The sequence below is a fragment of the Pelodiscus sinensis genome, chromosome 7 (genome assembly GCF_049634645.1).
Source record: "Pelodiscus sinensis isolate JC-2024 chromosome 7, ASM4963464v1, whole genome shotgun sequence".
Taxonomy (NCBI): domain Eukaryota; kingdom Metazoa; phylum Chordata; order Testudines; family Trionychidae; genus Pelodiscus; species Pelodiscus sinensis.
Window position 1 is genome coordinate 20,505,299 of NC_134717.1, and position 22,978 is coordinate 20,528,276.

General features: G+C 39.5%; 1 protein-coding gene across 2 annotated transcripts in view; it reads right to left on the minus strand.

Moving 5' to 3' along the window:
- The window catches only part of LRP1B (LDL receptor related protein 1B), a 1,349,043-nt gene that overhangs the window by 112,608 nt on the left and 1,213,457 nt on the right, over positions 1-22,978 (minus strand). For both annotated transcript variants that reach the window (XM_075933312.1, XM_075933313.1), the window contains 5 exons: positions 22,660-22,766; positions 21,854-21,986; positions 11,030-11,152; positions 8,386-8,508; positions 7,999-8,136 (listed from right to left, as the gene is read on the minus strand). In XM_075933312.1, the coding sequence (XP_075789427.1) occupies positions 7,999-8,136; positions 8,386-8,508; positions 11,030-11,152; positions 21,854-21,986; positions 22,660-22,766 (624 nt within the window). The remainder of the gene's footprint in view (positions 1-7,998; positions 8,137-8,385; positions 8,509-11,029; positions 11,153-21,853; positions 21,987-22,659; positions 22,767-22,978) is intronic.

Sequence of the window (22,978 nt, forward strand, 5' to 3'; positions counted from 1 at the left end):
TATGAAATGTTTAAATTCACTTCAGTCATGCTCAGAGTCCTGTATTTCAACAAACATGTGCAACTAATTGTTATTGGCAAAAATATTTGGACACGGTGTTTGTGGTAATGGCCTGTTACATGTGGGTGTCCACAAGCAAAGTCTCTGTAGTCTGATCCAATTAGGAAACAGAAACAATACCATGTTTCTTATCTCCCCCACTCAATCAATCAACACTGATAGAGTATGGTATATTTGCAGATAACTACATTTGCAATCAAGCAAAAACTATTTTAAAAGCACAATCATACCTATAAACATCCTCCCAAATATCTCTGAATAACTAACAAATATGAGGAAACTAGAAGACTTGGGTCTAGCTTGGAGCTGGAGAGTGGAGGAACTGTGCAGGCCTCTCGCTGGCACCCCCCAAGCCCAGCCCAGGGGAGGAAGGAGCGAAAGTGGAGCCATGCTGGGTGGCCTGAAGCTTCTGCGGCAGAGGCCATGTATTCACTGCTTATCCCCAGTGGTGCTTCCAAAGGAGCAGTGGAGCAGCGGAGTTTCCACCATCCCTCCCAAAACAGTCTGGCTCTGGGACAGAGATGTAAGGGTTTGGGACAAAGCAGCCACTTATCTGGGCTGGTGGCAGGCGAGATGAAGAGCCCTGTTCCCATCTGGCCACTCCCTTGGTGGTGCAGCTGCCCTCAGTGGTCACTCTGCAGTATAACTGTCCTCTGTGCCCGCTACCTCCAGTCATGACTATAAATAAGTATGGCATAGCTCCGCTTAGCCCCTTCCCTTTCAATGTTATGGAAAACAATCGAATTGCAGGCACATCCTGTTTTCCTGGCACAACCAAATTCTGACCTTAGGATAAGAGGAAGCTGCATATCAAATTTGGTGGTCCTAGATCTTACTGTTTAGGAGGAGTTCCTGAACATACCAACTCGAAGACAGAAAGACAGACAGGTGAACACACAAATCTGTGATTAGATATAGATATAGATATAGATATAGATATAGATATAGATATAGATATAGATATAGATATAGATATAGATGGTGCTGCCTGGAACAGCGTACCAGGCGTACTGTCACCTATTTTCCCAGCCCACAGAAAGGGAATGGGATGTCCCCTGCATGTACCGGCACCTGTTTTCCTGGGGCAGCTCAGCTCCTGACAGAAGCCTGCTCGGGACGCAGGACATTTTTTCTTCTGGCTCCCAGTGTGACATTGTGGCTTTTAAAGGGGCTGTGACCCAGATCACTTTTTTTTTTTTTGATCAACAAGTTTTCCTTTTATTTTTTCCTTTGGCCTTTCCTTTGTTTGGATCAACAAGTTTGCCCCAGAGTACCGGAACCCTTTTTCTTACCAAAAAAAAGCACTGGATATAGATATAGATAGCAAGATGGCAGGGGACATTCCAAATGCAAAGGATGAAGTTCAGTTTGTCAAATTTTAAATATTTTAGTCTCTCAATTCTAGAAAACATCCATTCACATTTTAGCAGTGGGTATTTTACTTATATACATTTATTCATAGACTCATAGACTTTAATGTCAGAAGGGACCATTATGATCATCTAGTCTGACCCCCTGCACAGTGCAGGCCACAAAATCTCACCCACCCCTCCTAGAATAATCCTCTCACCTATATCTCAGATATTGAAGCCTTCAAATACTTTGAAGACCCCAAGATGCAGAGAATCCTCTAGCTGTGATCTGTACCCCATGCTACAGAGGAAGGCGAAAAACCTCCAGGACCTCTGCCAATCTACCCTGGAGGAAAATTCCTCCCTGACCCCAAATATGGCGATCAGCTAAACCCTGAGCATGTGGGCAAGACTCATCAGCCAGACACCCAGAAAGTTCTCTATAGTAACTCCTATCATCCCTCTATTGACCTATTTCCCACTGATAATGAATGGTCAATTAGTTACCAAGATCATGTTATCTCATCAAACCATCCCCTTCATAAACCCATCTAGTTTAATCTTGAAACCAGATAGATCTTTTGCCCCCACTACTTCCCTTGGAAGGCCGTTCCAGAACTTCACTCCTCTAATGGTTAGAAACTTTCGTCTAATCTCAAGTCTAAACTTCCTACTAGCCAGCTTATATCCATTTGTTCTTGTGTCCACATTGGTATTAAGCTTAAATAATTCCTTTCCCTCCCTGGTATTTATCCCTCTAATATATTTAAAAAGTGCAATCATGTCCCCCCTCAGCCTTCTTTTGGTTAAAGTAAACAAGCCAAGCTCCTTGAGTCTCCTTTCATAAGACAGGTTTTCCATTCCTCGGATCATCCTAGTGGACCTTCTTTGTACCTGTTCCAGTTTGAATTCATCCTTCTTAAACATGGGAGACCAAAACTGCACACAGTATTCCAAATGGGGTCTCACCAATGCCTTGTATAATGGCACTAACACCTCCTTATCCCTACTGGAAATACCTTGCCTAATACATCCCAAGATCGTATTAGCCTTTTTGACGGCCATGTCACAATGGCGGCTCATAGTCATTCTATAATCAACCAGGACTCCGAGGTCCTTCTCCTCCTCTGTTACTTCCAACTGATGTGTCCCCAGCTTATAACTAAAATTCTTGTTATTAATCCCTAAATGCATAACCTTACACTTCTCACTATTAAATTTCATCCTATTACTATCACTCCAATTTACAAGATCATCCAAATCTTCCTGTATGATATCCCGATCCTTTTCTGAATTGGCAATAGTTCCCAACTTTGTGTCATCTGCAAATTTTATTGGGACACTTCCACTTTTGGTGCCAAGATCAGCAATAAAAAGATTAAATAAAATTGGCCCCAAAACTGATCCCTGAGGAACTCCGCTAGTAACCTTCCTCCAACCTGTCAGTTCACCTTTCAGTATGACCGGCTGTAGTCTCCCCTTTAACCAGTTGCTTATCCACCTCTCAACTTTCATATTAATCCCTATCTTTTCCAATTTAACCAATAATTCCCCATGTGGTACTGTATCAAATGCCTTACTAAAGTCGAGGTAGATTAGATCCACTGCATTTCCTTTATCTAAAAAATCTGTTACTTTCTCAAAAAAGGAAATCAGGTTGGTTTGGCACGATCTACCTTTTGTAAAACCATGTTGTAATTTGTCCCAATTGCCATTAGCCTCAATGTCTCTAATTACTTTCTCCTTCAAAAATTTTTCCAGGATCTTACATACTACAGATGTCAAACTAATAGGCCTATAGTTACCCGGGTCGCTTTTTTTCCCCTTTCTTAAAAATTGGAACTATATTAGCAATTCTCCAGTCAAATGGTACAACCCCTGAGTTTAGAGATTTATTAAAAAATTTTGCTAATGGACTTGCAAGTTCATGTGCCAGTTCCTTTAATATTCTTGGATGAAGACCATCTGGGCCCCCCGATTTACTCCCATTAAGCTGTTCAAGTTTGGCTTTCACTTCGGATATGGTAATATCTACCTCCTTATCCTCAGTCCCATTTGTTAACTTACCATTATCCCTAAGATCTTCATTAGCCTCATTAAAGACTGAAGCAAAGTATTTGTTCAAATATTGGGCCATTACTAGATTATCCTTAACCTCCACTCCATCCTTAGTAATTAGTGGTCCTACTTCTTCTTTTTTTGTTTTTTTTCCTATTTATATGGCTATAAAACCTTTTACTATTGGTTTTATTTTCCTTTGCAAGGTCCAACTCTACCTGACTTTTAGCCTTTCTCACTTTATCCCTACATGCTCTAACCTCAATAAGGTAGCTTTCTTTAATGATCCCTCCCATTTTCCACTCCTTATATGCTTTCTGCTTTTTCTTAATCACCTCTCTGAGATGCTTGCTCATCCAGCTTGGTCTAACACACCTGCCTATAAATTTTTTCCCTTGTCTAGGGATACAGGCTTCTGACAGCTTCTGCAACTTTAACTTAAAATAATTCCAGGCCTCCTCCACTTTAAGATCCATAATTTCTTTAGTCCAATCAACTTCCCTAACAAATTTCCTTAATTTACTAAAGTTAGCCCTTTTGAAATAAAAAACCCTAGTCTCAGATTTTTTTGTTTATCCTTCCATTTAATTTAAACTGAATTAGCTCATGATCACTCGAGCCAAGTTTGTCCCCTACAACCATTTCATCTATGAGGTCCTCGCTACTCACCAAAACCAAATCTAAAATAGCATCCCCACTTGTTGGTTCAGCAACTACTTGATGAAGGAATTCATCAGCTATCACATCTAGGAAAATCTGAGCCCTATTACTATTACTAGCACTTGTTCTCCAGTCTATATCTGGAAAGTTGAAATCTCCCATGATTACACAGTTTCCATGAGTATTTACTTCATTAAAAACATTAAAGAGGTCTCTATCCATATCCAAATTGGATCCTAGTGGTCTATAACACACCCCAAGCACTATCCCAGGGGAGGATCTGATAGTTTCCTTCCCCAATGTGATTTTTGCCCAAATGGACTCTGTCTTCTCCATTCCATCACTTTTTATTTCTTTACAATCTACCTCATCTTTGATATACAATGCGACTCACCACCTTTACCCTTATTTCTGTCTTTCCTAAACAGCACATACCCTTCAATACTTGTACTCCAGTCATGCCTAGTATTCCACCATGTTTCTGTTATTCCTATAATATCTGGTTTCACTTCCTGGACCAATAGCTCTAGTTCCTCCTTTTTGTTACCTAGGCTCCTTGCATTGGTGTACAAACATCTTAATTTTTGCTATTTGGCCTCATTCACATTCTTTACCCAATTTGGCACAGATGTTATACCTCCAATATGACCTATTAGACTAGTATCCACCCCACCCTTCCTCATGTTCATTCTCCTACCCCCAGCTATATCCTTTCTTACTTTGTTTTCCTCCCTCTCAGTGTTAAAATCTGGCGTAGAGATTACCTTGGCATCTCCCAACCATCTCCCCTAAATTCCTAGTTTAAAGCTCTCTTAATAAGTTGAGCCAGCCTCCATCCTAGAAGTCTATTTCCCTCCCTTCTTAGGTGAAATCCATCTCTAGAGAACAGTCCTCTGTCCATAAATGCCTCCCAGTGACCATATATCCCAAAGCCCTCCTTATAGCACCACTGCCTAAGCCATCTATTGATCATCATAATCCTGTCACATCTTTGTTGCCCTTCTCTAGGAACAGGCAGAATCCCACTAAAGATCACCTGAGCCTCAATTTCCTTGAGCATCCTCCCCAGCCTAGCATAGTCTCCCTTAATTCGTTCCAGCGAGATTCTAGCCGTATCATTTGTTCCTACATGAAGGATGATCAATGGATTCCTTCCTGCTCCCTTAATAATTCTCTTCAACCTCAGTTCCACATCTCGTATCTTAGCACCCGGCAGACAGCACACCCTTCTATTCTCTGGATCAGCTCTGGTTACAGGCCTATCTATTCTTCTCAATAAGGAGTCCCCAATCACATAGACCTGCCTTTTCCTAGTGACAGTGAAATTCTCTGGTCTATCTCTAGCTTCCTCTGGCTGAAAGTCCTTACCATTCCTATTTTCCCTTGTAATCCTAATGCTCAGTATTGGTGTTGTCTCCATTAAGTCTTCCCCTTTATCTACGGGACTAGCCACTCTTCTCTTCTTCCTTACCCTTCCATCTTCATTATCTACCTGCTGTACCCCTTCTTCATTTTCCAGCTCCACATACCTGTTCTTGAGCTCTATTTTTCCTTCACTGACCCATCTTTTCCTCTGCCTGGTCTTCTGAGTCACATGCTTCCACTGTCCATTTTCTTCGCCCAGCAGTCCCCCCTCTGAGGCCCTTGATCCTGCTTCCATCTGCATATCTAAGCTTTCCCCTTCAGCCACGTCATGCCTTTGCCCCAGCATCTGCTCAAACCCCCTTCTAAACTCCACCAGAGTTTCCACCTGCATCTCCAGTCCTCGGAACTTTTCTTCCATCAGCTCTATCAGGCGGCACTTCATGCAAACAAACTCAGGTATCCCCTCCAGAATCATGTACATACCGCAGCTACCACATCCAATCATCCTCCTTGTGTTCTCTACTACTTGGGCCATGGCCACTAATGCCTCTATGTTTTATCTACTTTCTCACCAAAATCCTATTAGTCCGGTGAACACAAAAACAAACCAGAACACCCTCTCCACAGCAAAAACAAACTCCAAACAAGTTCCAATATCCAAACTCCCCTTATAAACTCCCACTCAAACTCCCCTGTTTACAGCTCTGTTTGCTTGGCTCCTGTGCCGCTGCAGCTATGTATGATATAGTTCGTCCATATATCTAACATGTAAGAACCCTACATTTCTTCCTGTTCTGTGGGAAACTCTAACATTAAGTTGTTAAAAAAACAAATATTCATTTTCTGCAGGACAAAAGGAATGTTAAGAATATTGCATGATTTTATTTCACTTTAAGGCAAAAAATATGACCAAAACGATAAAATAGTGGTACACAGCTTTATGTATTTTTTTTATTTTTAATGCTGTCTCTCCTGCATAAGAAGAACCTCAAAAAGAATTATTGTGACATCCACTAGAACATTAGCTTAGCATTTTGTGATATTTCCATCATGCATCTTTGCAAAGCTTGTACACTGGCTAAGGAGATGGACACTAAGGGCACATCTACATAGTAGGGCAAAACTCCTATTGAGTACGCAACTTCAACTACATCAGTTGCGTAGCTGAAGTCAAAATAGCTTAATGTGGCTTTTGCCGCTGTCTACACAGCCGGAACATGAAGGAAGAACATTCTTCCTTTGACTTCCCTTACTCCTCATAAAATGATGGTTACAGGAGTTGCAGTAAGAAGTCCTCCAGTTTGCCATTATTTCAAAATAATGGCTTTCTGTGTAGACAGGCACTACATTATTTTGGAATAACGTGAATTATTTTGAAATAACGCTGCTGTGTAGACATACCCTAAGTTTCAGTGGACAGGAAACACTGTAACTTTGTAAAATTCCTGGATAATGGACTTATCTATTTGGCTATGACATATTTAGATTTCATTTTACTACCCCTGAAGAGAATGAAAATAGGTTCAGCTTGTTTCTCAAATCTCAGAACTTGCTTTTTCTTTTTCTTACATAGGTTTGTGACAAGTTTGAAGGGGAAAGAGTCTTGAATAAATAAAAGGGAGATTGAACTTTTGGAACAATGAGGGGAAGTGTGAAGGCCCATATAGGCCCAAATATTAAGGTGGAAAACTTCTATTTTCTTGACTGAAGTGACCACTAACCAGTACACTATTTTCAGGGAGAGAACTGCAAAGCCTTAAAAGGAAAATGTATACAACAAGCCTTAATACATGCATTATTAGACTTATTCAACTGAAATTTTGACCAAATTTTTATGTCCCACAAAAGGAAAAAATAAAGAGGTTAGTTATGAAGGCCTCCATCATACATTCTAGAATTATTCCTATTCAGTTTCAGTTAATTATAACTGAATGAATTTGAGAAATAGCTAGCTTTCTTAGCATACTGCAACCATACTAAAAACAAATCCACATGCTATAATGTAGTATGATGTGTTTTTTTACACAATAGAAATATGTTAATAAAATTTAGGTGTACGAATGCTCATTGATACATTTTAAATAAAATACTTCGGTGTGAGTCTAGCGAGTCTTAAAAAAATCTATATTACCTGTTTGAATGAGTTTCTATTGTCAATTTAGTTTCAGTGACTTTGTTTCAGATCAAGAATTTCATATCACATACACTTTTTATTTATCTTGATAGAGAAGGATAGGTGTGAAATGAAATATAATCGATTTAAGCAGCTAACCCAGCTAAAAATGGATTGAGTTACTCCTTAGAGGGTCAGATACTTGGTTCTTCATATTCTACTTTAAACAGTTAGTCTCAGCTACATTAGTGAGGATACTGAATAGATTATACTTTTTCATGTTAATGAAAACTCAGTTTTGTTGGGTAGGTTCTGCATGAAAGAATACAGTTTCATTGTATTCTTTTGTGCTACAGACATGAAAACAGATAGCTTATCAATCAAACTCACTTATTTTGCATCCTTGCTCATCTGAACCATCTCCGCAATCATCAAACTGATCACACTGCAGCTCCATAGGTATACATTTCTTATCACTACAAGCAAACTCATCCTTTTTACAAGGTCTTGCTTTATATGGGATCTTATCTGCATAATTACAAAAGAAAAATCACAAAAAGATTAGCATTTCATATAGTTTGCACTACTTGCACATAAAAATGGAAATGACCGTGAAGCATTAGCATTGCAAAGATATCAAACCTAATTGCCCTGAGAGTTAAATTATGACACACAAACTTTCAATTAAGCTTTTCTTAAGAATAATTAGATCTTTGCAATACAATTTACCTTTAATTGTTTTGAAATCTAAATGCCTCAAAAGGTAAATCCACCTACCACAGTGATCTTCATCTGAGTTATCACCACAGTCATCAATCTCATTGCAAATCTGATCAGGTCGCAGACAAACCCTGTTGTTTCTACATCTGTAGGGTCTTGTTGGTGGGCATGGAAATTTGACTGTTGAAAGAAAACATAAGAACATCTTTTCATATAGAATAATAACAATCTTTTGTACTTATGCACAACCATCCTGCATTTGCACATAAAGCTTACCTATGTGTTGTGTCTTCCTCCAGTGTAGCAAACAAGCATTGGATGTGCAAGCATTGCATGATTGTATGCCCTTCAGATACGATAACTTGGCATTTAAGCAGTTATTACTTTATGAGTATTTTATTTTACAAGTCTGAAATTAGAATTTTAGGGAGACAATTTTTAAGGCCGTAAAATAGTTGATATTTTCAAAAGGAGGAAGGAGATATTTGAATTGCTCAAAACCTTATCAAATGCTGAAGCAGAGCCAAGCTAATTATGCTATCAATAACATAGCTTCCTTTATGAAAGCTTAAACAATGCCAAAAAACTCTCCTATTGTTCTAAAATTTAGCAAGTAGCAGTGAGAGATTCTATGATCAAAATGAAGGCTGAGAGGGCATACCATTACTAATGATAAACAGAGGCTAGGGACACCATTCCTAACCATCCTGGCTAATAACATATTTTGGCAACCGTGTACCGGGGGTAAACACCAGGGAGGGAAAAGAGCTATTTAAGCTACAGGACAAAGTTGGCAGGACTGCCCATGAGTAAGTTTAGACATAAAATTAGAGGAAGGTTTCAAAGCATAAGAGGAGGGATGTTTTGGAATAACTTTCCAATAGGAGTAGTGAGGGCAACAAAACCAACTCGTTTTAGTATAGTTTTAATATTTCATGCTTGCCTGAGATATTAGGTTATTGCACTCAATGACTTGATTACTCATGAGGTCCCTTCCAATTCTGCATTCTTATGCTGAAAATCATTGATTTTATTCTGAGATTGTGGCCTTGTCTATACTACCACAGACTATCAATCTAAATTAGGCAACTTCAGCTACATGAATAATGTAGCTGAAGTCACCTTATTTAGGTTTGCTTACCATGGTATTCTTACAGTGACAGCTGACACTCTACCTTGACTCCTCTTACTCTTCTCTTTTTCATGGTGTGCTGGAGTCAACGGGAGAGTGCTTGGTGGTCAATTTATTGCTTCTATACTAGATGGCTATGTCTACATTGGCACCCTTTTCCGTAAAAGAGATGCTAATGAGACACTTCGGAATTGCAAATGCCGCGGGGGATTTAAATATCCCCCGTGGCATTTGCATGAACATGGCTGCCACTTTTTTCCGGCTCATGGTTTTGCCGGAGAAAAGCGCCAGTCTAGACGGGATCTTGCGGAAAATAAACCCTTTTCCGGAAGATCCCTTATTCCTGTACTTTCAAGTAGGAATAAGGGATCTTCCGGAAAAGCGTTTATTTTCCGCAAGACCCTGTCTAGACTGGCGCTTTTCTCCGGCAAAACCCCGAGCCGGAAAAAAGGGGCAGCCATGTTCATGCAAATGCCGCGGGGGATATTTAAATCTCCCGCGGCATTTGCAATTCCGAAGTGTTTCATTAGCATCCCTTCTACGGAAAAGGGTGCCAGTGTAGACACAGCCTGTGTCTTCTGGAACACTTTTCTGGCTAACATAACTTTTGGCACCTGCGGGGAGTCGTTTATTTATGCTGATAGGAGAGCTCTCTCCTGTCGGCCTGGAGTGTGCTCACCACCTGCCCTGCAGAGGCCTAGCTGAATTGGTACAGATGTGCTGATGCAACGCTGTATGTGTAGACATACCCTGAAATCCTTCAGCATTCCATGGACTAAATATATGAGTGCTCGCATGTCCATTAAATTCCACACTTTCTGGGGAAGGAAAGAGTGGCATTTAGAGGTATTTATGCAAGGGGAAGGTGGTGGGAAATAAAATGAAGTAGGGTTCAGAGCTTGTTTTAGTAAAACACTATGCCGGAGATGGGCCTGTCTTTGTATGCTGATTTTTCTCACTGAGACTATTTTCCCCAGAACCTCTACCTCCCCAGGAACAGGGGAAAGAGATAAATTCAGGAGGGCAGACTCAGTGAGGTGCATGGCTTCTCCTTCATCTCAGGCCCCTCCCTAGACAAAGATTTTCCCCAACTTCCATGCCCTCCTGCAGCCTACAGACCATCTATGTGCACTGAATCAAATGGCAGCATTTCCCCGATGCCACTTCTTCTCTGACCCTGCTTTGGCTAGGGTTCAAGGCACAGCAGTAATCCTGGGAATATTATGAACCTCAGAGATGTATCAGAGTAACTGTAACCTTATTTGAGAGGGGAAAAATGATATGTAGGCATTGTCCTTTCTCGTTTTAAAATCACCACTGGATTATAGAACAATAGAATTTAACTTTTGTTTTTAGCTATCCCTACTTTAAGCATACCCATAGTTAAGATATGCTTTTCATCGTTTGACTTTTAAAAGTTTAACTGATTTATTGTTTTTGACAGAAAAGATGCAGGAAAGTGAGTTCAATATTCTCTTAAACTGAGAGTTGTAAATTGTACATATATCTACTTCACAAATTCACTTCAGTGCCATCAAATACAAAGCATTAAATTGACAAAAGACATACCACACATTTCAGGGACTTCATCTGAGTTGTCTCCACAGTCATCTTCTCCATCACATACCCAAACATGGAGTTTACAAAGTGAATTGTTGCACAGGAACTCATCAGCTTTACATATATTTCCCCCTTGAAGAAAGAAAGAAACTGTGAATTCATGGTATAAATAAAACAAATGCACCCTATTTCCATTTGTAAATATGCTACCTTCAGCTAATGAAATATGGGGAATAAATGAAAGAGTCAAATCCCAGGGGAAGTTTTGGGAAAGGCATGCAGAAAGGGGAGATGGCCATTTAATATATTTTCCCCCACAAAACAGACATCCATTGTTTTCTTCATGTTGTGGCTACTGTACTGGAACCATTTCTGTGTGACTTTGAGTGGCTAAGGCAGGGAAGCAGGGACAGGAGTCAGGAGACAGCCACTCCAAATAGCATGTCTCCATTGTAGTTGCTCGCATCTCTAATAGTTAAAATATCTTAGAATCATGGAACCATAGGATCAGAAGTTACAGCAAGGGTCATGTAGTCTTATGCTCTGCTGAAAGGCAGGATTTGCTGTGTCTAAATAAACAGGTGGTTACCCAATCTCCTTTTGAAAACCTCTTTTGAAGGGGCTTATTTTAAATCTTCTATTGTAGCTTTTCTTTATTGCAGAGGAGTTCTGAGGGCAGAAGACTTGAGGCCATCAGGACACAAAGCTTCAAGGAAGTGATACAAACCAAGAAAAACACAAAAACGGGTTCCAGCTTATTCAAGGCCCTACCCCTACAGGTTTCTCCAAAATGGATTCTGATTCTCCAGTTTTGACTCTCTATTACTCCTCCCAAATCCACTTTTCCACAAACCATACATTCCAGAAATGACTACGCAATAGAGCATAGCAGTCCAACAGCCATGGAAATACCTTTTCTGGTTTTTTTCCAGTGTCAGAGAGGAAGGTTTGGGTTTGCTTGTTAATTCAGTTTGAAAAAGGGATTTATTTTGCAAAGGTCCATTATGGAACAGACATTATTTTGTATCTCATAAAACCTGAATTTAAGAAATAGTTTATTATATTTCTTCCTTTCCCAATAAGCCTCTTTCCTGTAGTGGCATAACTTATATTCCATTAAAAACCACATCAATTAACATTTAGATTATTAAATATGTTGTTAATTATTTTGATCTTGCCTCAATTATATCACAGTACAGAATTGATTTCCTTTATGAAATTAACAAGAAATATAGTAAACAATAACAGGTGGTTGAGTGTTTAGTTTTTAAAATATTAAAACCATTAGGAAGATTGCCATGCATACTGAATACAAACAAAAGAATAATTTGTCCTGTTTACTGCTTTTCAGCACTCTACCTAAGTAATGTAGTCATTTTTGTTTTGTTCAAGGTTTTTAATAATCCATCGACTTGAAGTTTTCACAATAGGAACAGATGTTGTAGTATTAAGAACAGCTTCTGGCTTCTTGTATTTATTTGTGATAGCAGTAACTAATGAAATGACAGGCTCAGTTGCTATTTCAATATAAGGATCAGCACTGTTTATATGTTTGAGTATCTATTTGATTGATAATAACAGCATTTTTTTCCCTCTGATCACAGCATCGGTTTCTTTTTTCTTATATAATATGGCAGTTATTGACATCATCTACTTGAATCTAGGACGGTCCTCAAAGAATGGTTAGAGTCACTTTATATTTTCATTTGCACATTGGAGTTGTTTAAACTTGAATGCAAATTGTTTTAAATGTGAAAAGTGTAACTTTTATTGGTCTAAACAAGCAGTTGGTCAGTTGGGGTTAAAGAGTTGATAAAGTGGGATTTGTTCTGCAGTTCATAGGGACAAGAAGGAGTTTGCTATTCCTGCACATCCTTTCATCCTTTCCATTTACTTGGAGACAATAAAAGCTGTTGGTAATATGCTGAAAACTGTATTTTCCTAGAACAGCTTTGAAATCTTTCTTGGAGAAATGTGGACTAGTTCCCCTGGAAATATGCAAAGATCAATCCCCTAATTTTTGTTTTCAGTTGCAAAGTCTTGTGATATATTTGCTTCTCTCACCTACAATGGTGCATCTTGACAAACTTCACAAAAGTTATCCCTGTTTTTCTTATGTTTCAGAGGTGAATTGGATGGCAATCTCTGGTACCCTGAATAATACTTTTGCAAATAGGTAGGTCTGCCATTTAACTCACAGAAGTCTAAACCTTTTCACTTTCATGGACTACCTGATAAATGTATCAAAGTTTTCTTTTTCTTCATTTTCTAGAGCTCCTACTTTACAATGACAATACTTTCCACAGATTACTGTGCAAGATTTATATCTTAGTCTCTGTACTATTCTGGAATCATGAAGAATAATCTGGTTGTGGTATCAAACAATTCATCATGCAAGCCAAAATCTCACCCAGCTTTGTTTATAAATTTGGAATCTACTAAGAGTTTTTTTTTACCACATAGAGTATTTTCATTTTATGATTAGCATCTTTAATATCGTTTGGTAGTTATCTGTGATATGTTAGGAGACAAGCTGAATTTTATGTTATGCCAGAGGAGCTAGTATGACCTCTGGAGTCAGCCACTCTCACTTGCAAGAATACATGGTTTCTAGAGCATGTACCCTGTCACACTGAGTGTTAACATGTGCTATTCTGGGGACCAATATACACTGTTCATAGGCAAATATTTATACTTCTTTTTGGTATGAATTAGTGTTCCAGTTCTTGTCCTCTCCCCTTCCCCAAATGAATTAAATTCTAATGAAAGGGACTTTCTTTACCTTCTACTAGCATAACAAATGTTAATATTTGTAAAATTAGGAGAGAGCTGTAATCAATATATTATATAGATGCTGATCCTATGGTCTGTTTGTAGCCTCATGCAAAAAGCAACCTATGACATTGTCCTACTCCCACGAATTGCTCTCTTCAACCCAATCATATAAGCTCCTTTGTTCTGTGTTTTGTGGCAAAGTTCTAGCCATACTCTTTGTGTCTCATGCTACTGGCAGATACTATTAGCCTCAGAGACTTGCTGTGGTCCTAGACACACCTGTTTCTCTTTACAGGAGGCAGGCTCCATAGCTTAGTGACCCATACTCATCACAGGCTAGTCTATGGTTTTGGGTGAAAGCCCCCATGATAGTCCTGGTCTCCCTTCTTGGGACAGACTCTGTGTTGATGTGGGGGAAGGTCTGGGGGGAACCTGCGCCTGCCCACTACTCTAGGTTCTAGCCCAGGGCCCCTAAAGTAGCAAAAGTAGTCAAGGTCGTTTTTCCTTCAGACTTGGCACGTCCCCAAACAACTCCTTCAAAATGTCTCCTTCTGGTACCTGTTAACCAACTCTCAGCTCACATATAGCTTCTTCTCCTTCCTCCCTTTTCTCCTTCCGATCTGTCACGCTTTGTCTCCCCCCTCTCTTTACCTAGGGGAGGCCTTGTAACGCAATGCCACTGGCTGTAATTGGCTTCAGATGTTGTGTAACTTGCCTGAGGCAGCAATCTAGTTAATTAGCCCCAGGTGTTTGCCTGGCTTCATTCTATTGCAGCAGGCTCTAGTAGTTTACTCTGGAAAGAGAAAACCACTTATCCAGTGCCCTGTATCTGCCTTCCACTAGAGTGTGGCAATCTACTGACTTAGGCCTGTCACAGTTTGTACAGCACATAGCACAGCAGGGACATAGTGCACAACAAAAGCTCCCTGATACTTCCCAAACACTGATTAAAAAAAAGTTACACGCTTTGGTAATAGTGTGCTTGAATAAGATAACAGCTATAATGAGAGCTACTAGAGAAGATGCTTAGTGAGATTGTTAAACCTGTTTTTTAAAGTAAGCCACTTCTTAGCTCTAGGGCACCTTGTCAAGCTTTTTATTGAGCCCTCTGTTGTCCATATCTATAAGAGTCCTGACACTCTTTGATCACACAAAGTAAGGCTCCCTGGCTGACTTTGTAGTTGCTAATATCACTTCAAGACCTTTTTCCCAGGTAGATAAACCCCATCGGCTGCTTGATGTCCACTTTCCTGCATAGCTTCCTCTACTGTGCTGTTTCCCACTATGACACTTTCACTCATAGCTATCATTGCTTTTCTCTCCTAAATTTGACTTCTAAAAGGATTCAGAAATAAAGAGGTCAGCTTAGTGAAACAAAAGTTTGTGATTGTAAAAATGGTATTAATTCAGTCATATAAGTATTGTTCATCTATGCCCATGTAGGAGCAGAAGCAGAGTTTTGACATTGGGTCATCTAGACTGCATTGCTTTTCCAGGATACCAGAGGTATCCTGTAAAAGCAACACTGCGTCCAAGGAACACATCTGATTTTTCAATTTCTTTTTTCGGAAAAGTGGATGCACTCTTTCACTATCCCTACAAACCTCATTCTACGAGGAATAAGGGATGTGTTTTCAACACTTTATTCCAAAATTTGGCACTGTGTAGATGCATCAAATTTCAGAAAAGCCTCTTCTGAAAGTAAATCAGAAAAAGATACGTACAGTAAAACTCCATTAGTCCGGCATCCAATGCTCCGGGTCTCCTGATGGTCCGGCACCATCAGGAACCCGGAAGTGCTGGGGCAGCCAGACAGGCTTCCTCCATTCAGCTGCTGCTGAAACTGACCAGCAGCTGAATCGGGGAAGCCGGGAGCAGAGCAGCTGGGGTGCTGCTGGGTTGGTCTCGTAGCGCTGCACCTCGGGGCTGCGGGACCAACCCGGCAGCACACAAGCTGCTCTTGGGGATGCCTGGGGTCCCCGATTCAGCTGCTGCTGAAACTGATTAGCATTCCAGGAAGTCCGAGGGGCAGCGCTACGGGACCAACTGGGCAGTACCCCAGCTGCTCTGTCCCAGGCGTCCCCAAGAGCAGCTGGAGTGCTGCCGGGTTGGTGCTGTAGTGCATAGTCAAAAAGGGTGTGTCTAAACTACAGGGGTTTTTTTTTTAAGTAGCCTTTTTTTGAAAAAACTTCCCCTGCATTTAGACTGCTGCTGTGTTCTTTCGAAAGTAAATCGAAAGAATGCGGCAGTTTTTTCGACCACGGAAAACTTCATTTTACGAGGAATAATGCCTGTTTTCAAACGTGGTCTTTCAAAAAAAGTCTCTGTGTAATGCAAACTGTGCTTGCTTTTTCAAAAGTACTGGTTGTAGTCTAGACGCTCTTTTTCTGAAGAGGCTTTTTCGAAAGTATCTTTTGAAAAAGCCTCTTTCAAAAGAGGCTTTCAGTCTAGACATAGCCTAAGAGGAGGGAATAAGCAGGAGTATTTAATAGATTTATAGACTTCAAGGACAGAAGGATTATCTAACCTGATCCCTTTTATACACAGATAACAGAATTTTCATAAGGATATAAGACCAGATGTATGGGGTTCATCTAATACTGTTGTCTGACATGGCCAATGTCATATGCTTCAGAAGGAATGAACTGAATATGGCAATTTCAAGTCATCCATCCCCTGTCATCCATTCCCAGATTGTAATTATTAGGGATACACAGAGTATGGGGTTGCATCTTGGTCCAACGTGGCTAATAGCTACTATTGGACCAATCTTCCATGATCCTATCTCATTCTTTTTTTTTCACATAATGGCATTTCTGGTTTTCAGAATATCCCTTGGCAACAAGTTCCACAAATTAGCCATGCACTTTTGAGGAAGCTCTTTTCTTTGTTTTACATCGGCTACCTATGGATTTTATTGGGTGACCTCCAGTTCTTCTGTTACATGAAAGAATAAATAATGCTTCCCTATTGGCTTTCTATATACCATTCTTCATATTACAGATCTCCTTCATATTACCCCTCAGTCATCTCTTTTCTAAACTGAATCATTCACTTCTTTTTAATCGCTCCTCATATGGAAGCAGTTTCATATCCCTAATGATTTTTATTGCCTTCTCTGCAATTAGAATTTTCAAATTTTAATATATCTTTTTTGGAAGACAGGGCAACCAGAATCACAAAGAGCATTCAAGGTATGTGGGTTACTTTGATTTATATAATGGCATTAGGATATTTTCTATGTTATTATATATCCCCTTTCTAATGGTTCTTAACACTTTGATGGGTTTATTTGAATGCCAGTGCACACTGAGCAATTGTTCTCCATGATAATTCCAAAATGTTTTTCTTGAGCGGCAATAGCTAATTTAGATCCAATCATTTTGTACAAGTAGTTGGGATTTTTTTCTCGGTATATCACTTTTCATTTCTCAACAACATAGAATTTCATACACCATTTTGTTACCTAGTCGTCTTGTTTAGTGAGATTCCTTTGTGACTCCTTGCAATCTGCTTTGGATTTATCTAGTTGGAGTAATTTTGAATTGTCTGCTAATTTTGCTTGCTCACTGTTTATCCCCCTTTCCACATCATTTATGAATATACTGAACAGCAAGTCCTGTTGTGTAAAGCCTCTGCCCAAAGCAGTATAATGTAAATGTAAGTTTCAGTATAATGTGAATATAAGTTTTGTAACCTTTTTAGCTCTGAAATATTCCATTACGCAAGAAAGAGATCAGAAGGATTCTTGTGATTCAGCATAATCACATTGTTGCTCTCAGAAGTAATTAGAATATAGATTGTGTTATGAAGAAAATATGACGAATGATTCTTTGTATTGAAATAGATTGATACCTTTTGTATAAACAATTGTATCCCTTTTCCCATGTGTGAAACGATTGTATAGTTCTTGGGGAGGGAGAGTGAGTGGATGTACAGTTAAAAGAGCCTCTGATTTGGTGGCTGATGTGGTTGGGTCCAGTGATAAAATCACTAGTGTAGATGTGTGGGCAGAGTTGGCACCTCGGCTGATTGTAGGGATGGATTCCTGGATAATTATGATGGAGATATGTTGTGCGGTTACTGGAAATAATTTGTTTGAGATTGGGGTTGTCAGTAAGCTAGGACTGGCCTTTCCCCCAAGCCTCTTCAATTTCATCACTGGACCCAACCACATCAGCCACCAAATCAGAGGCTCATTTAACTGCACATTCACTAATATGACCTACGTCAACAAGGCCCCACTGCCATGTATATTGGCCAAACTGGACAATCTCTAAGGGAAAGCATTAATGGACACAAATCAGATATCTGAAAAGGCAATATACAAAAATCTGTTGGGGAACACTTTAATCTGCCTGGACACTCATTAATGAATCTCAAAGTCACCGTGTTGTTTCAGGCCAATTGCACAAGCCAAAAACACAAGGAAGAATTGGAACTTAACTTCATTTACAAGTTTAACTCTTATGCAAATGGTATCAACAGGGACATTGGCTGGCTCACACACTACCTTCCACATCCAAACTTGTGGAGGTGCTAATGGTTCTTATCAGCCTCTCGTAACTATTTGAACCATCTACTCACTGTCTCTCTCTTTTTTTCTTTCCCCCTCCTTTTTTTCCTACTCCTTCCCCCTCTTCCCTTATTTATTCTTGGATCTGGATTTTTAATATTCCTGTCATCTGAAAAAGTGGGTTGCGCCCATGAAAGCTCATGATCCCATCTATATGTTTTTTAGTCTTTAAGGTGCTACTAGTCTACTTGTTGGGGGGATTTCTTGGTCTATATATTATTCATGAGAATTATTCATGAGAATTAATGAGAACTGTTTTTTCTCTTCAAATATTCCGTGTTGATTTGACCCAAGAATAGAGTCACTTATTCTGCTTCATTATTTGCAGTTCAGGATCCAGTCAAATCAATAGGAGAAAATGTTTTAAACTAAACTGTTAACATGAACCAGCTATTAAAAAATATGGTCAATTTAAATATCCCTAGCAACAAGAAGACAATTTCTACTGACTCTTTATCAAAGTCTCCTGTTACCAAGCAGTGAAGTGATAACAAAATCTTGAAAGTCATCATGTGTATGACATTATGTTCTGGCAAACAGAATCTCAATGTCTCTTGAGTAGACTATAAGGGAAATTAAGATATCAGAGTACCCACAGAGAAGAAAATTCTAGTCTTTGTGGTGATGAACCAAAATATAAATCTTAGTTCTATTTTAGGGAATTAAGTTAATCTTGTGGCAGACACATATGTTTGAGTTCATCAGTTATTTAAGTCCTAATTCAAAATGCACTCAATAAATAGGATATATTTTATGAACAACAATGGGGTTTGGCTCAAGCATTCAATTCCAGAAAAATCTCTCTTGGATGAAATACCCTGTACACAGGAATACTCTATGGCTATGTCTAGACTGCAAGCCTCTTTCGAAAGAGAGCGTCTAGACTGCATGCGGAATTTCAAAAAAGCAAGCCGCTTTTTCGAAAGAAAGCACCCAGTGAGTCTGGATGCTCTCTTTCTAAAAAGCCTGTTTGCTTTCAAGGACGCCTTCTTTCGAAAGAGCACTTTCGAAAGAAGGCGTTCTTCCTCGTGGAATTAGGTTTACCACCGTCGAAAGAAAAGCCGCATTCTTTCGATTTAATTTCGAAAGAACGTGGCTGCAGTCTAGACGCAGGTGAAGTTTTTTCGAAAAAAGGCTACTTTTTTCGAAAAAACCCCTGAGTCTGCACACAGGAAACTCATATATTTATATTATCATACAATATTCATTCTTATTGCAATAAGTATTCCAAATACAACTTAAAGCTTACAGAAGGAAAAGGAAATAATAGATTTATTCAAGGAAAAAACCAGATATATGCTTTACATAAAAAGACAAAATGTTAGTAACTGTTTACACTGAATCACATTGTTAAAATGATATAACTTAAGCACTTTAAAAGGCAGCTTTAATAAATACAAAATGTTTGTATTTATATTTTTAAAACTTTATCGATCACCTTCTTATAGTGATTCATGTTTCATCATTTCCAAATATGATATACTCTGCTCATTTAATATTTCTATTTCCCTTTATAATCATAGTATCATAGAATATTGGAATAGGAAGGGACTTCAAGAGGTCATTATGTCCAGTGCCCTGCCTTCAAGGTAGACCCAAGCACCCTCTACAGCTCATCCCTCATAGATTTTTGTCTAACCTGTTCTTAACTATCTCCAGTGATGGAGATTCTACAACCTCCCTAGGCATTTTATTACAGTGCTTAACCACCCTGACAGTTAGGAAGTTTTTCCTAATGTACAACCTAAACTCTCTTCAGTCTTTAAACCTGTTCAGTCCTGATATAGGGCTATATCTCTGGGACTTTTTGTTCTCTGGAGACACTATCTTTGTGAGGCCCTCTCCAGGCTCGGTCACTACTCAGTGGATTCAGCCAACCAGAAGCTCCTCCATTGCTCCCCTAGGACCCACTAGCAACTGTTTTTGGCTCAGTCTCAGCAGCTAGCCAGAGCCTTTCATTCTTCCTGCCCCCACTTAGCTGTCTTGTGCTACAATTCCCTCAGATAGTCAGGCATGCAGTCCTTTCTCCTTCAGCTACCAGTGGCAAATAACTGATGCTCTGTTCTGCAGCTTGCTTTATATGGGCCTCCTGGGCCTTGGTTGGCTGCTTTCCCTGCAGCCACTCTAGTCTGCTTGGAGGACCTCTCTAATACTCTAATACGGGATGTAAGAGAGCCCTCAGGCCTAGTCTATTCCATCACAATCCGTTGGGAAGAGAATTGGGAACTGGAGCTTTTTTAATGATGCACTATTTGCTTTTACTTATTAAGGCAAGTTTTAAGAAGTGACATTAGAATGGGATGTGTCTGTGTTCAGAATCTATGAAAATCAGACCTCTTCTATTTCAGTGCCTAATTATGTATTCAGGGCTTGACTTAGACATTCAGGTTTGGGTCTAAATGTTTACAATTTAAGTCCCAATACTCCAACTTATTCTCTTAGGGTAGTAGAGCCCCAGTGGGGCTTGTGCAGGAGTCCATCACATTGAATTAATTGCAAGATTGAAACTTTATTATTTTTCTCTTATGTTTTATTTTTCAGTTTGTTTTAAACTATAGACTTCGTAACATTCTGAAACTTCTTCTTGCATAATAACCACTCTGAACTTTTAAGCAGGAAGGATGTGGATGTTTTGCTGGCTGGACCAGTGAAGAGAACAGTGTTTTATCACAGGGGGGTAAGGTAGGAAGGGCAGAAGGTGACAATGAAAAGTGTTGCAAAACTGCCAGTGTAATCACTGGCTCATCCCCTAGGAATGCATGAATTAAAAAGAGGCAGCTCAGTGCCTCAAGCTTCCTTTTACATGGGCCAAGGCTAAAAATCCTTCCTTCATTGGGAAAGTATAAAGTGACTGGATAAGTGGCTTGTAAAAGGACTTTAAAAGTGTTCATAACAAAAAGAATGGGGAGCATTTGGGGACTCCTATGATTGGCATGAATGGGAGTCAACCCTTCCTCCCCATTCTTATAGCCCAACTTAATCCTCCTGCAAGGTGTAGGTATATAATAAGGTCCCAGCAATGGATTTGCTAGAGGGGTGTCAATGGAAAAGGGTGGGGGAAGCTGGTAAAAGTCCCACAGGCAATTATAGAGTTACCTGTATTGTGCATTATCTTCCAGGTTGTCCCAGACATCTAGTAATAAAGTTGTGCCCTACTTAAGCCCATGTCAAATGTCTCTTGTTCTTCTTTTGGTATAACCAAACAATACTTACATTGATGGCACATTGTATAACTTTTTTTTTGTTCTATGGGGGGGGGGGGGAGGAATAAAAAACTAAGTGAAAGAATTAAGCATCATAAATTGAAATATTTCAGCCAGTCACTTGAGGAATTGCTGTATTGTCTTTGTAAAGAATCACAAAGCCTTCATTTAATCCACTGTAGTACCCTCTGAGGTGTTGCTAACTTATAATAAGCTTTTAATATAAATAATTGGAGAAAATCAAGAGTTTACCATTTGGTGACAAGAACAATGTCTCACCTCTTTCACAGTTGTCTTCATCACTGCCATCCACACAGTCATGGATTCCATCACATAGCCATCTGATGGGGATACAGTGGGCCTTATTTTTGCATCGAAACTGATCTTCTTTACATTCTGTTACACAATCCATCTGTTTAAATACAGATGTGTACTGCAGTATTCATTAATAATACCAATATACAGTTACAGATGCACCAAGCAGAATTTGCCCTGGCCGCTGCTGCTTCTTTACTATTGACACTGCAATTGAAATTGCTACTGAAGTTCAATTCAACATCTGGAATACAGATGCTAATATATTATATTCATGCATATGTTGTTCGTATAATTTGACAGTAAAAAACAATGGGCTAATGAAATTACAGGCTGTCCCCGGGTTACGTACAAGATAGGGACTGTAGGTTTGTTCTTAAGTTGAATTTGTATATAAGTCGGAATTGGTACATATTGTAGGGGAAACTCTAGCCAAACATTTCTCCAGAGCTCAGTTTTATTCTCCCACACCTCACTTCCCTCAGTCCTTTATTCTCAAGCTGAGGTGTCTGCTGAGAAAAGCCGCTTTGTGTCTCCCTCATCTGCTGGGGGGGGGGGGACGCTAGCTTCGCGTCTCCCTGGTCTGCTGGGGGGAAGCAGCTAGTGCGGGGTTGCCTCACCTCGTTTGTAAGTAGGGATCCGATGTAAGTCGGATCCATGTAACCCGGGGACTGCCTGTAATTCTAATTTTATTAATTTTAAGCTTCTAATTTTTTATCATGCACCTCACATCAATAATGTAAGGGGCTCAAAAGAAATATACCAGTTACCTCATCAGAGCCATCAGCACAGTCCAAATCTCCATTACACCTCAAAGATGCTGAGATACATCCTCCACTTGCACACACATACTCGCTCGAAGAACAAGTTGGAGATGCTAATTACAGACAGAAATTTTAGCATTAGCAATTTATTAACAAGTAACTTCATATTTGAAAGACAGAATTAAGTAAATCTTATGAGATACATATATATTTTGTTGAAATATGGGAATATTTTGTGTACATTCCATAATCTGTAATTATGGTGCCTGTTTTCACAAGAACAAGTAGCTGTGCACTACAAAAGCACAGTTAAAAGGTTGCAAGT